The sequence below is a fragment of the Stigmatopora nigra genome, chromosome 12, assembly GCF_051989575.1.
Source record: "Stigmatopora nigra isolate UIUO_SnigA chromosome 12, RoL_Snig_1.1, whole genome shotgun sequence".
NCBI classification, from domain to species: Eukaryota; Metazoa; Chordata; class Actinopteri; order Syngnathiformes; family Syngnathidae; genus Stigmatopora; species Stigmatopora nigra.
In genome coordinates, this window is record NC_135519.1 from 1,580,852 (window position 1) to 1,594,993 (window position 14,142).

The 14,142-nt window shown below is 40.6% G+C and overlaps 1 protein-coding gene across 4 annotated transcripts in view; it reads right to left on the reverse strand.

Moving 5' to 3' along the window:
- Positions 1–6,874: 6,874 nt before the first annotated feature.
- hspa12a (heat shock protein 12A) overlaps positions 6,875–14,142 on the reverse strand; it is a 41,008-nt gene continuing 33,740 nt past the window's right edge. For all 4 annotated transcript variants that reach the window (XM_077729104.1, XM_077729101.1, XM_077729102.1 and 1 more), the window contains 4 exons: positions 13,843–13,947; positions 13,498–13,756; positions 11,849–11,952; positions 6,875–11,063 (listed from right to left, as the gene is read on the reverse strand). In XM_077729104.1, coding sequence (XP_077585230.1) covers positions 10,432–11,063; positions 11,849–11,952; positions 13,498–13,756; positions 13,843–13,947 — 1,100 coding nt within the window. In that variant the 3' untranslated portion in view covers positions 6,875–10,431. The remainder of the gene's footprint in view (positions 11,064–11,848; positions 11,953–13,497; positions 13,757–13,842; positions 13,948–14,142) is intronic.

Genomic DNA, 14,142 nt, shown 5'->3' on the forward strand with positions numbered 1-14,142 from the left:
TCCTCGCTCACAAAAGGGACGCACATATTTCTGGACATTACACAGCCCCCCTTTTGCAAATCCTCTTACCCGAGGGTCAACAACAAAATCTTCCAACACTGGTCTTCTTGCCCTCCGTCTTAGCCGGTCTTGAACAGAAATATGACCATCAGGTAATGCACTTGCGGTGAAGCCGGAACAACAGGGATTTCCTTAGAACTTGTAATTACAACTTGTTCCTGAGCCGTTGGTGCATTAAATCACTCTCAGAAAACGGAACGCTATTGCCCCTGTATGCAGGACTACTTTCCTGCCCTCAGGAGTAACCGCCCCTCTGTGTATTCCTCCAAGTCACTATGCAGTGGTCTGCCAAATGCCAACTCTGCAGGTGTTCGGATCTCTGAGTCAAGCATCACCAGCCGGGAGAGCGGGGGTTTGATAAACTCTGCAAAACTGACCGATAAGCCATTAACACTAGCAGTATGTGGCAGTCCGAGTCACGCTGGTGGTTGGCAGTGAGAATGGCTAGCTACTGTGCTGAATGAAGCAATTGAATCGTTGCACTTAACAGTCGCTTTGCCGATGTAACGGCGTAGTTTGAGTCTTTTGCATGTTCGGTAGTTCATGGAGAATGGTAAAAAGGTTGGACTCAAAATGTCTGCCCTGGTCAATGTGCAGAGTGTTTGTCGTCCCGAACCGATGGGACATCCCTTCCAGCAGAGCATCCGCCACTGTCTCCGCCTCCTGATCTGGCAGTGCATAAGCCTCTGGCCATTTTGGGAAGTAGTCCACCGCGCATAACATAAAACGGATTTTCACGACTATAAGGTGCACATAAAAGTCTTAAATTTTCTCCAAAATATACAGGGCGCCTTATAATCCAGTTCGCTTTATATATGGACAAATACTAAAATTGTTATCATGATAAAATAAAATAAATCCGTCGATAGGCGAACTACGGCAAGAAGCCCCCGACTCTACTGTTTTCCCGTAGATAAAGTACTGCGCAGTGACTGCTGGGATATATACGTTTTTTTTGTCAATACACTCAATGGATTGTGTCCTGGAGATCGATATCAACACTAGCTAGCTACTATTTACGAATGGATTGTGGCCTGGCGATCGGCATCAACACAGTTGCGAAGCATGGAAGACAGCCTTGGAATAGTTACGCAAGCTTCTAGCTAGCAACAATTTGCAAATGGATTGTGACCTGGCAATCGGCATCAACACAGTTGCGAACCATGGAAGACAGCCTTGGAATAGTTACACTAGCTTCTATTTGCGAATGGATTGTGGCCTGTATACATCCACATCAATACAGCTTAAAGAAACATGGAAAGCAGAGTTGGAAAAGTTACGCTAGCTACCAGCTAGCTACTATTAGTGAATTGATTGTGGCCTGTATACATCGACATCAACACAGCATGACGGAGTGTGGCAGGCTGTGCCAGGCTAATTACGCTAGCTACCAGCTAGCTACTATTTGCGAATCAATTGTGGTCGCCTGGACGAACGTAGTAAACATTTTCGATGGACAATTGTTCAATTCGGACACAGAAAATGAGGACTGATGGTTTTGTGGTTGATGATGATGTGAGTACATTGTAAAATGGCTAAATAAAGTACGACCGAACTCAGTTTTGCTTCTGTTGCCTTTTTGTGTTTTTAGCGTGCATTTGGTGCATGTAGCATTAAATTAGTGTGTTCGCCGTTGGAGTATATTGATACTATTAGTGCAAAGTTATCATAGTCGTCAACCTGGGTGTATTGACAAAAGGACTATATATCCCAGAAATCACTGCACACCGGAAATAGCTTCTGGGGCTGCTTCCGTAGACAGCGCTATTCCATAAATAATAAATATATATGCCATGCCTGGCTGTGTCTAAAAGAATGGTGTGTGTAAAATGTAGAAATAGCACTCGTTATTGACACTGCGGCCAAAAATACGATGCGCCGAATATTCATGAAAATACGGTACTTATTCCACTTCTGGCCCATCACAGGAAAATGTCCCATCACAACACAGCCACTCATTCCATGTGTGCCCCTATCACTTGCTGCTGAAGATGTGCATGCTACTATTCCAGGAGACCCTTGAATGCCGCACATGAATCGTCATCTTCCATGTCCCGTTGGTGCTGTTCCCAGTAGAATCCTTAGCACAGCCGCCCAAGGGTCTTCGTGCTTCCAAAGTGACCAGGGCCCTTGCCCCCATGACATGCCAGGGATTTAGGTACTACAACATGCCAACTTCTCTCAACGGCTGGCTCTTTCCAATCAAGCGTAGCACGGAAAACTTGCTCCAGAACTTGCAGGCAGAATCCACTTCCACACTGCTCGAGAGCAACTCAGAACTTGAGCTCGTCGCCTCCTGTGGCCACCCGCTTTCCAACATCCATTGACTCTAATGTACAGCAGGATGGTCCATCAGCATCAGTGCCCTCCAGCAAGTCCATCTCTCATCCTGCCGGTCACAGTAACCGCAACCATCCATAGCGCCTAGCCTCCTCAAGAGTGCATCATCATTGGCATGCTTAGCCCCGGCCCAGTGAACCACACTGGAACTGAATGCCTGAAGCTCCCCTATCCTACATGCCACTTGACCTTCTGGTTCTCAGAAGGACATCAGTCACTGCAATGCAGCATGCTCCAACCTAATGTTGAAAGTCACACCACAAAGAAGAATATCGTAAGTGTTTAACAGCCAGGACAGCTGTCAACAGTCTACGCCTAGTCACACAATAACGTTGCTCATTCTTATTGAAGATACGGCAGAAATAGTTCACCGTCTGGCCCCTGCTGCGACAGCATGGCTCCCATGGCCACATTGCTTGCGTCCTTGTCCTGGTTGAATGAGAGGACTGGGTCTGGCTGTGTGAAGACAGCGGCATTGGTGAGCACCCGCGTGGGGTTGACAAATCTCTCCTGATAGTCTATTGTCCTTATGAAGGTGGATTTGTTCGGCAGAAGCCAAAACTAAGGGGAATAATACAGAAAAAAAAACGAAATTCATGACCTTGAACTGCCAGTGCCCTCTTGTGGTGCAGAATGCAGTCTTTGATCTTGACTCAGGCATGAGAGATAACCTACCACTATCCACTGCGCTGGTCGAGCAATGAGAACCACACATATCCAAAATCAAGGTCTAATGCCTCATCCACCCGAGTATCAGTCCTTCCACGTCACATTATTTGGTGGACTGTAGTCCACACAGAACTGGGCCCGTTTTGTCTAGGGACCATGACACCGGAGGCCCAGGGAATGTCAGATGGCTCTATGATCGTTGCCTCAAGCATAGAGGGATGTCAAGTGGCGTGAACCGGCCCTCTGCACCCGAGAACTCCTGGCCCATGGACACTGCACCTGGCTCTTCCAGGTGAGTGGAACTGTTCAATTAAGACAGCTCCGCGGTGCTTGGCCCTACTGGGCGAACGAACACTGCCCAATTTCCCGACTGTGCAGCTGCTGTGTTGATAGACACTAAAACCGTCCGCTGTGAAGGAGCAGTCAGCTTTATATGCTGACTGCTAGGCAGGATGAATGCTCCCACCAGAAGATCCACAACACACGTTTTGGCCTAAAGAAGTCCAGCCCTAATGTGAACGTGTCACTCACATCGGCCACCCAAGCTGGGATAGCCACTGATAGAGTCCAAAGAGCAAAGACAAATGTGCCCTTCCCTTTCCTGGACTATTTCACTCATCACAGATCTGTTTTTTTAACGGTGATCTCCAATACAGTTCGTATAGGGACCTTATAGGGACCACACCCGGCCTTACAATTATGGTAGAAGAGTCTACCAGGGTCCCCAACTTCTGTCCAACCTTGTTGCAACAGTTCCATCGTGCTCTTGCAACGTTTTGTCCCCAGTGGTGGCCTTCGGATGCTGTTGGTCCCACGAAATGGTAGAGGTGGTCCGTGTTGTCCGGACTGCTCATCTGCCGGGCCACCCTACTGCTAACTGTTTATTTTTTATCCATATTTTAGGCTCTCCATCTTGTTATAAATGTCACTGCGCAGCTTGGGGATTATGGTTTGTTTTTTAGAAGATTTGATACCCTTTATAGTATCCTTCTGCTTAAGGAGGGTGCATATTGTCGAAGTACTCCTCTCGTATTGGGCCAGCTCAGTCACTAGTACTCCACTCATGTTTTTTTATCATTTCGTGCTTACTATCGATTGTCGTCATACGCTTTTTCTTCTCAATACCCTTCAATGCACTGGCTTACTTAGGACTGTTAGTGTTATTAATTTTGTTCTGAAGGATTTTGTGAGTTAATTGACTAAACATAGACAAGACATTATTGACGATCCAATGGTCAATTCTCTTTATTCGCACAAGGAAGGAACATTTTATCTGATTTCAGCTTCATAGCCCTCTTTCAGATGGGCGTTAATTTGAATATTAATGGAAGGGTTTCAGTTCCAAAGAAACATCCAATGCCCTTATCTAGTTTGATCAATTCGGTCTCAACCCTAGGGCTTGGGGGATGGAGAGTTTTATGATACCGCACTTCCTGGATAACTGCTAGATTCAGGAAATGTTTGTTTATAAAACAAACACTAGTGAGTTTAAGCTTAAACATCTGTCCGGGCAGAGATCTCATTATATAACACTTCTCTTTGAACTACAAGAACAGGATATTTGGATACAGGACAAGAAAAGCTTTTACAATGTTTGTTTCTCTTTGACCACCTCTTACAACTGCCAGAACACAAAAACAATTGTTTATAATGCAAAATCCAGTGCCACATACTGTGACCACACGGGCTGACCGTGCTACACAAACCAATTATCAAATAGAGGCACACACTTTGATCAGCGAGCATTAATCCATATACATTTGTGGTCAAAAGTTTACATACACTTGTGAAAAACATAATGTAGTGGCTCTCTTGAGTTTTCAGTGATTTGTACAACTCAGATTTTTTTTTGTGTTAGAGTGAATGGAACAGATACTTCTTTTTTTTTTTTTTTTTTTTACAAAAAACATTCATTAAGTTTGGTTCTTTTATTACTTTATTATGGGTTAACAGAAGAAGTGATCAAATCTGCTGCTGAAAGAAAAATAGTCAGGAGGGTGAAGATTCAACCGAGAATAACCAAAAAGCAGATTTGCCAAGAATTAGATGCTGCTGGAACAACAGGTGTCAGTGTCCACAGTCAAGTGTGTTTTAAATATGACTGAGGCTGCCAATCAAGAAGAAAGCACTTGCTCCAAAAGCATTACCTTAAGGCTCGACTGAAGTTTGCTGCCGATTACATGGACAAAGTTAAGATCTTCTGGAGGAAAGTTCTTTGGTTAGACGAAACAAAAATCTGGCTGTTTGGCCACAATGCCTAGCAATATGTTTGGAGGAGAAAAAAAGTGAGGCCTTTTACCCCAAGTACACCATGCCTACCACGGTGTTGGTAGTATTATGCTGTGGGGCTGTTTGCTACCAATGGAACTGGTGCTTTACAGAGAGTGGGATAATGAAGGAGGATTACCTTCAAATTCTTCAAGATAACCTAAAGTCATCAGCCCAAAGATTGGGGCTTGGGCGCAGTTGGGTGTTGCAACAGGACAATGAGCCCAAACACACATCAAAAGTGGTAATGGAATGGCTAAATCAGGATAGAATTAAGGTTTTCACATGGCCTTCCCAAAGTCCTGACTTAAACCCCATTGAGAACTTGTGGACAATGCTGAAGAAACAAGTCCATGCCAGAAACTGAACTGTTCCTCGGCGAAACATCTGTCGCCGAAACGTCCGTCGGCGAAACGTTTTTTGGCAAATTGTTCGAGTACCGTCCAGATCGCTGAGCAAGCTCTATTTTTGTTTAAGGGCGACAATGTCAGTCCTAAGGTCACCTGGGGCTTTAAGTTGGTAAATATTGTAAATGAGCAAAATAAAAAGTGGATCTTATATTTTCACACCACATTTTAAACAATGTAGCGCTAAATCTAACAAAATGTTGCTATCATTTTCAGCTAATGCTACTATACAAATGGCGCCCATAAGAATCTGACAGTGAAAGGTTATGTAGGGTTGGAATACATTTTATTAAATTAAATCAGCAGACAACAAAATGAAGCAACTAGTGATGATCACCAATTTGAAATGGAACAAAAAAAAGTACATTCAAGAGTGACTGAAATGAATGCATGTTGATTCATGTCAAGTGTTTACATGTATATTGTAAATAGCGTGTAGAAGCTACAGTGCTTGATTTACGTTGTGTTTCTACATTAAAGACATCCATTTTCAGTTTTTCCAATTTAGCAAACAACAATGGGCTTATAATAAAATGTGTCTGCCTTATAGAAATTGTGTTGTTCAGTACTTGATTCGATTACATATTTAGTCAGATGTGCAGTAGAGAGTAATGTGGTGGTCAACAAAGTTTCCCACATTTGATTCCACCCAACATGTTTTAGACAACCAGCAGCAAAACCTGTTGATGTATGACTAAAGTCAACCAGTGGTTTCTAATTTGTGACATGCAAAACATGTATTGCAGTAAGTAGTTGGTAACTGCTATGTGCGCTGCTTGTCAATGGAATGCACAACAAGCGAGAATCAGTATTAGTATTCAATTGTGGAAAACACAAGCACAACATTGGTTATGGTATTACTACAGTGCAAGTGTACTATGTTTTCTGCTTTTCACCGGGGTTACCATTTTGTTTTGTTTGACTGAAAGATATGACAAAAATAATATGATACCTTTAATGGTATCTTGTTTTTCATCTGTATATATCCTTTTAAAACCTGTAACACATTTTCATTAATCTATTCATATCCCCTTTGAAAAATAATTACTAAATGTGACAAAAATAAGGTGCAATAATAGATAATTTGACAATAGCAAATAATAAACATGTATAAATGACAGAGAAAGTGATGTGATAAAAATTGGAACATCTATTGTCTTGATCTTGGTATGGCCATGCTTATAATACAATCAATCAAATTGTAGTACAAGCTTCATAGAGCTGGTTGCTGATAGTGTCTTGCAAGACTTGAGGCAAACTAGAGTAAAATTGGAGATGTTGTTTTAACTTGTAGGTAGTTTCAAAGTAAAGTTAATTATTTGTAATCTAAATTCTGTCATAATATTGAGCAACATTTATGTAATAACAACAGAAATTGCTGATTCCTTTCTCATTTAGTAAGATACCATAAATTACAGACGGGCAGCAGTTTTAAATTCTATTTTAATATATTCTTATAAGAAACATTACTGATGTTTGTATGTATGTCTATATATATGCTAATGAAGAAAATTTTGCAAGGCACAGAAATATTTTAAAAATTCACCTGTGGGCAAGTTCAAAAAAGATAATGAGATGCGGCAGCAGTGTTTTTGACATTAAACATGTCAGGTGGTATTGACTGATAGTGAAAGTATTAATAACAGATACAATATACCCATTAAAAATTCAAGAAACAAAAAAAGGCATTCGGCGCTGAAATGCGTAATACTATTCACTTGATATACTCTAACCTCCTGTATAACTTTATTTGAGTTATTGGCCTCTTTCCCAAACTATTGAACTTCTGTCTCATTCTGACTTTTTAAAAATAATTTCCCTACTTAAATATTTAAAAACATGAGGCAAATGTTCGTATATAGTTAACCCAATTAAACATTAAATGCAGTTATTAAAAAATATAAACCACAGTAGTTTGTCGTATAAAGCAATTCCCCACCTTGCTTAATCATTAAGTTGGCATTTTTGTAATGCTGAGCTTTGTCTCACTACAACTGCAGGGGTCTACTGCCGAGGATCTGTTTTCCATGTCTCCCTCCACCAACACACCTGAATCAAATAATCAGATCCTGATCACGCTCCTAGACAGGTTGCTGATTAGTCCATCATTTGATTAAGGTGTGGTAGGAGGGGGATATGGAAACCAGACTGGAAAGGGGTGGTACCTGGTGCTGAAAAAGAAGTGATAATTCATCGTACAAGAAGAATAATGCGCCGAATAATAAAAAAGGCTGCGAAGAATATCTTCTTGCTTCCTCCTGTTTTGTTGCGAGTACATTTTCCATCACACACATCACCTGTGGAGAAAGACCAGGCCGAGCCTATTCCAGCTTTGTTTGGATTTTTGTCACTGTTGAAAAGGCCTCCTAAGCATCCTGAGCCATCAATGCCATCTAATGGGCCCAGGAAAATACCAAATATGATGACAGTGATCGAAAAGTGACATTTCCACATATGCTAAAAGTGTAGTACATTATTCTGGCATAAATTAATCTACTGTGCATAATGCCAAGAAAGAAGCGAACATACGAAATACGGCAACAATATCCTTTTCCAGGGACACCAAGCGAGTGGTAACCATGAGGAATGAAATATTTAACCAGCATTATGTGAGATTTACGCCGTAGATACGGCCGTTAAGATGGGATGATGCCAACACACTCCTCGAAAGCCACTCAGAACTCCTTACGAGGTGATGAGTACCTCGTTTAAATGATGCCATGAGGGAGTGAGGAAGAAGAAACAGAAGAAATGGAGAACCCAGCCGCTACATCTTTGACCTCTTCATGATGCTGGTGGAACTCATGAAATTTTTTATTTATTTATTTGCAGCATACAGGTCGCCACGCGTGCATTTTCAGTGGGGAAGAGCGTTCCCTTCCTGTGTCTCACTCATTTATGTTGCAATGGCATTTAAGGCCTTTAGCATATCAAGGAACGTCAATATTTAGGAGGCGGGCAAAGTTTTTGTCTGTTTGTGACGTGATTCAGTGGCAACTCTGCCGTTATGGTCAAAAGTGAAAATGGATTAAAAGTACGAGTGGTGAATGCACCACTCTACAATTTTTTTTAGGTGTATTCAACTAAGGACAAAGGACTACAGGTTTAGGCTTAAACACAATATATTGAATTTTATTTAAGTACCCAATTATAAGTAAAGTAACTAGAGCAATTACTTTTCCACAAAAGCCCAGATGGTGGAATATTATTATTTTTTCAATAAAAGCTGCATTTACATAAACTGCTTCGATGTATGTTAACGCTTTCTATATAATATTTGCATTTGTTTGATGATGATAAACATTTCGATAAGGACATTTTGCGAGAACAACATTTTTTTCATGGGTTTGCAGTAATTGAAATATCAGTACAAATCAATTACGGCTATCGATTTAGAAGAGGTAGGATGCTGACTACATGCAAGCTCGCGGTGTGCTGTGACATTCTAAAGTGAATGGACCTGGAATGAATGAATGATCTGCTTGCCCTGCAAAATCATGTCACAGTGGCTTTCGAGTGATGCTGGACGATGTGCCTTAGTATGTGTGAAAGCACGGATAGACTCACAATCTCAAACTTGTGCATAAAGCTACTGAAGCTAAAGCTTTTGAAACATTGCTAAAAATCTGTACAATATCTAAATACTGTATATACAAGAATAAATACATTTTACTGTTGGCCAAACTAAGACTGATCATATACAAATGGCCAAATGATATCATTTAATTTCAAGCTTAAACAAAAAAAACCCAGCCAGTGCAAAAAAAATCTGATAGTGTGACTAGTGTTTGGCTGTTTGAGATTGCTGAACTTATTGCCTATCGTTGAATAATTTCACAGCTCTTGCCAATAGAGTGATGGCATTTACTATTCCACACAAGCTCACATTTGAAAAATTACACTGACAATGAAGAAATTTGAATACATCCTAATAAAGACAGTGTTTTAGCTAACCTTTGTTTTTGCTGAAGATTATTGAATGCTGCATTTCCCTTCAATTCTTCCTTTTTATGCCTACAGAAAGCAACAGCTGTGTATGAGTAGTTTATGTTGTAGTAGTACATGCACTTGCCTTACATGCAAGCTGTGCAGTAGGATTCCTAGCCAGTACCTCTATTCTTTTTACTGTAACTCTTGAATGCTCGACAAATAGCACAGTTGCATTTGGCCTGAAAATGTGCACAACAAATAAGAGTGGCTATGTTAATTCCTTTAGTGATATTTGAAAGAACCCTCAGTACGTAACACAATGATTTTATACTGTACAAGCCCAGTGTGACCTTGACCTTATTCACATGACAATAGTATGAACGCTTGGCAACAAGGATGACTGCGTTTCTTATTTCGGCTTCGTTCACCTAAAGCTGTTGTGCAGACCACAAAGACCCCTATTACATTCACAGCATCAATATTATTTTTACTGGACTTTATCCACACTTTTTTTTTCTTTTGAGATGTTACGCTTTTGTGTCATAATAACATTTAGCTATGAAGAGATTAAGCATAAATAGGACATCCAATTGTTTGCCAGCAATGTGTGCTGTAAATGGTTTAAGTGATAGGTTTGATTTCATAGTATAATACGCTAAATTTCTGTCAGACTCAATTTAGAAGATTTGAATATTCTATTAGGTGTGTGTATTATTTCCATTTGTTCCCCAAAAATTACCAGAAACCCACTGCCCTTCTAATGGCTGAGGAAGTCAATACTAGCTTTGACTGTGCGGCCAGTGGAGACATCTACTGCCATAGCCCTGATTTCAGTGTCACCAAACTGCATGAGCGTCTGGATCTCACGGCGTGGGGCTGCACTTTCTGTGCCACTAACATCCAAGCGAAGTGACCCACACTTCTTCACGCCAGACTCACTTATGAATCCTACTGTCTCCTTCTCTGAGCAGTAGATGTGAATGACAATGACCTGCTGTGAGGGCTTGGCTGGTGTGTAGCTCCGTTTTACATTCTCGCCGAGAGCAACTGACTGGTCGGCAGCGATGAAAGTGTCAAAGACATCAGTGCACCAGCGAGTTCCATCCTTCACCAGCAGCTTTTCAGGCGGATGTTTACCCTCTACAAAGCGATTGAGGACACCAACACCGTACGTAAGTGGGGAGCGCCGAATTTTGATGATGCTTGGGTCCAAGCCAAACAGCACTGCACCCTTCAAAATGGTAAGGCCGACATCGTGAGGGATAATTATACGACTGCGTTCCTGAAGCATGTTCTGGACAGCCTGTTGTAGCAGAAGGGATTCTGCGAAGCCTCCCACGAGGAAAAGGAATTTGATGTCACTGACTTCTGGTTTCTCAAAGAGCTCATCTGCATGGGAAAAAAGAACAACTATAAATTATTGATAAATAAAGCTCACACCTAGTGGACAAGCAGTTAGCGCGATTAAACCCCAGGTGGATTCTATCTGTGTGGAGTTTGCATATTCTTGCCGGGCTTACATGACTTTTCTCCGGGTACCCTGTTTTCCTCCCATATCCCAAAAACATGAATGGTGGCCAAGTTGAAGACTCTAAGTTGCCACGAGGTATGAGTACGAGCGTGGATCTTTATCAGTCTCCATGTGCATTGCAATTGGCTGGCCACGGGATTCGGGCACAAACGCACACTTTTTTACATGCAAATGAGTGACTCAAGAAACGAAATTCCCCCCAAAATTAAATGCATTTCCTTATCCGTTATTAAATTTTGAAAATGTTGCGGATGCATTGATTCTCATTTTAGAGACCTGCTACCCTCTACTGGGATCTCATTTCATCGCTCTCATTCTATCTCTATAACACAATCTATAAACTGATTTTCAGAAAACGAGATGAGAGAGATTGACGTTTGCATAACTTGGATGTTGTTTCCGTATCTTTTTCGTATTTTGAGGCAGTCATTAGCCTATCAAAAGGTTTCAGAGCTGGAATATTTTGTGTCCAGAGTCATTTGTAATTAGAGGTATGACGGTACCTTCACGTCTGTAAGGCTTTTAACAAAGCATGACTTGAAAATGTTATGACGATAAAAATGAAACAAAAAGGTTATACAAATGAACAAAAAAAGTGAATTACATTGATTTAAGAAGCGAAGAAGTTTTAAATGTAGCTTACGTAGATGCTGAATGATGTGATCAATGGTGGGCTTGAAAAGGGAATTCATTGCATCAGGACTCATTCTCAGCATCCCTTGTGATGACCATTTAACAAAATCCACACTAAAGAAAAAGGAGATAAACTTTTATCCACACCATTAAAATATAATAATAAATAAAAATTCAGAGGTATATTTGTGAAGTCCATCTAGAGCTGTTGCTCTTTTTCCATTCAGTCACATTATTTTGGCGCAAAAGAATATGGTATATGCTGATGCTGTGTTCCCCAAGCACACGAGAGCACAAGTATGGACGTGCATATTATATGTTAAGAAATGACCATTGTTTCGTCAGACTGTATGTTTGTACAATATATTTCCCTGTTTTCATTTCTTCTGTTTCTTACCATTTTCCTTTTGTTATGTGCCATTTATCACATAATTGGTTTTGTTGTTTTTTTCCCCCCACTGTGACCTACCTGGTCCTGTGATTGAGCATTGAAATCACATGTCGCTTACCCACCCGTGCTGCATTGCCTGCTCGCTACCTCTCGTGTGACCCAGGTATTTCTGATGGTTTCTTCAACCCATGTCTGTCTATATAAACCCTGTGTATTTGTCAGTCTTGGTCAGATGTCTGTGTTTGTCATGCTCATGCTACTTTGTTACTTTTCCTGAGTTTTGGATCCTGGTTATTTTTAGTGAATGTATTTGTTAATGAATTAAAATCACGTCTGCACTCTCCATCTTTGTATGCTTACCTGCAATTGAGTCCTACCTCGTTTCACGCTCTAAGAACTTAACACTAATATTCTCTAGTATTTTCCAGACTATAAGTCACACATTTAGTCATAGTTTGGCTGGGCCTGCGACTAATACTCAAGTGCGAGATATATGTATTTTTTCTCTCTCTAACTAGTGGCACCCTGTAATATTGCTATTTTAGACTATACTATGGTAACAGATGCCGATTTACCCTATTGTTACTTTGGTTTCTGATAAAATACAATTTTGGCCACTCAAAAATGTGACTTTTACTCGAATGCGACTGATATATTGTATTATTTTCCTCTTCATTGTTTATCCTTTGGCTGGTGCGATTTACTCAGGTATGACTTATAGTATGAAAAATATGGTACTCAGCCACCGCTGTACACATCTGCTTGCCAAAATATACTGAAAATGCAGCCAATCACCCTTTGTAGCAATAAATGTCTTTTTTCAGTTTGATATAAACAACTTACCATATTTTCTCGCAAATAAACTGTATTTGATGGAAAAACAAACGATGACTGAATCAAGGGTACGGCTTATATGCGCACAAGACATGCATCGTTGCTATACTCTTTTTCATAAGTAGATGTCGGCAAATTAACATGTACTATTTGTTGATTATTTTCTGTTTTGCTGTAAGAAAACAACCAGTACTGGATGAATTACTAACTTCCCTATGATATTGACAGTAATTTTGTGCTTTTGATTCATACAGTAACTCAGAAATACCACGTGCGATCATTTTCTTAAGATTTTCCCTTCAATGTAACATTTGTACTCCCTATTAAAGCCATGAATGTGGAGGTGGCGGCTTATATGTGAGAAAATACGGTAATTGTATATTATATGGTTTGGCCTGAATTTTGTGAAACTGTGCTGAGCTGGGTATACATACTTGCTTTTGCGTAGGGCGTGTTCGACACTGTGGCCCCTGAACTTCTTGTAATAGTCTATGAAGGAGAAGGGCAAGTTAATATTTAGGGGATTGGACCTGCCCGGCGCTGCTGCTCGTTTTCGAGACTCAAAGGCAATCATTAAGTCCACCCAAGCGGCTGGCCTCTTGATTTTGAATTGATCAATGAAATCCTGGCCAAAGATCTGACAAAGCAGCTTCTCGAATTCATAGTCAATCCCAAGAGAGCCATATGGTCCACCTGTCGGGGAAAAATGAGTGAGCTGACTAAAAAGCCAGATAAAACAGGTAGAGCAAAATATATAAAAAGCAGGTGTCAATCATTACCAGAGGCTTTGTAAAGCTCTTTCAGATGTCCTTCTGGGAGACGGATCTGATGGACAGTAAGATCCACTGTCCCTCCGCCACAGTCAACCACGACATAACGATCACCTGCATTAAAAATGTAATTTGGGATGCATTAATCGATTATGTTAGTAAACAAATATTCCAATATTTTTTAAATTAACTGACTAATCAAATAACAAATATTTAATGCATTGCAGAATACTTTTAGGAGATGTAAAACAAGGATTGTGTTCATGGAATAAAATCTATACACTCTGACCTTTACAGTAATCTCTGGAA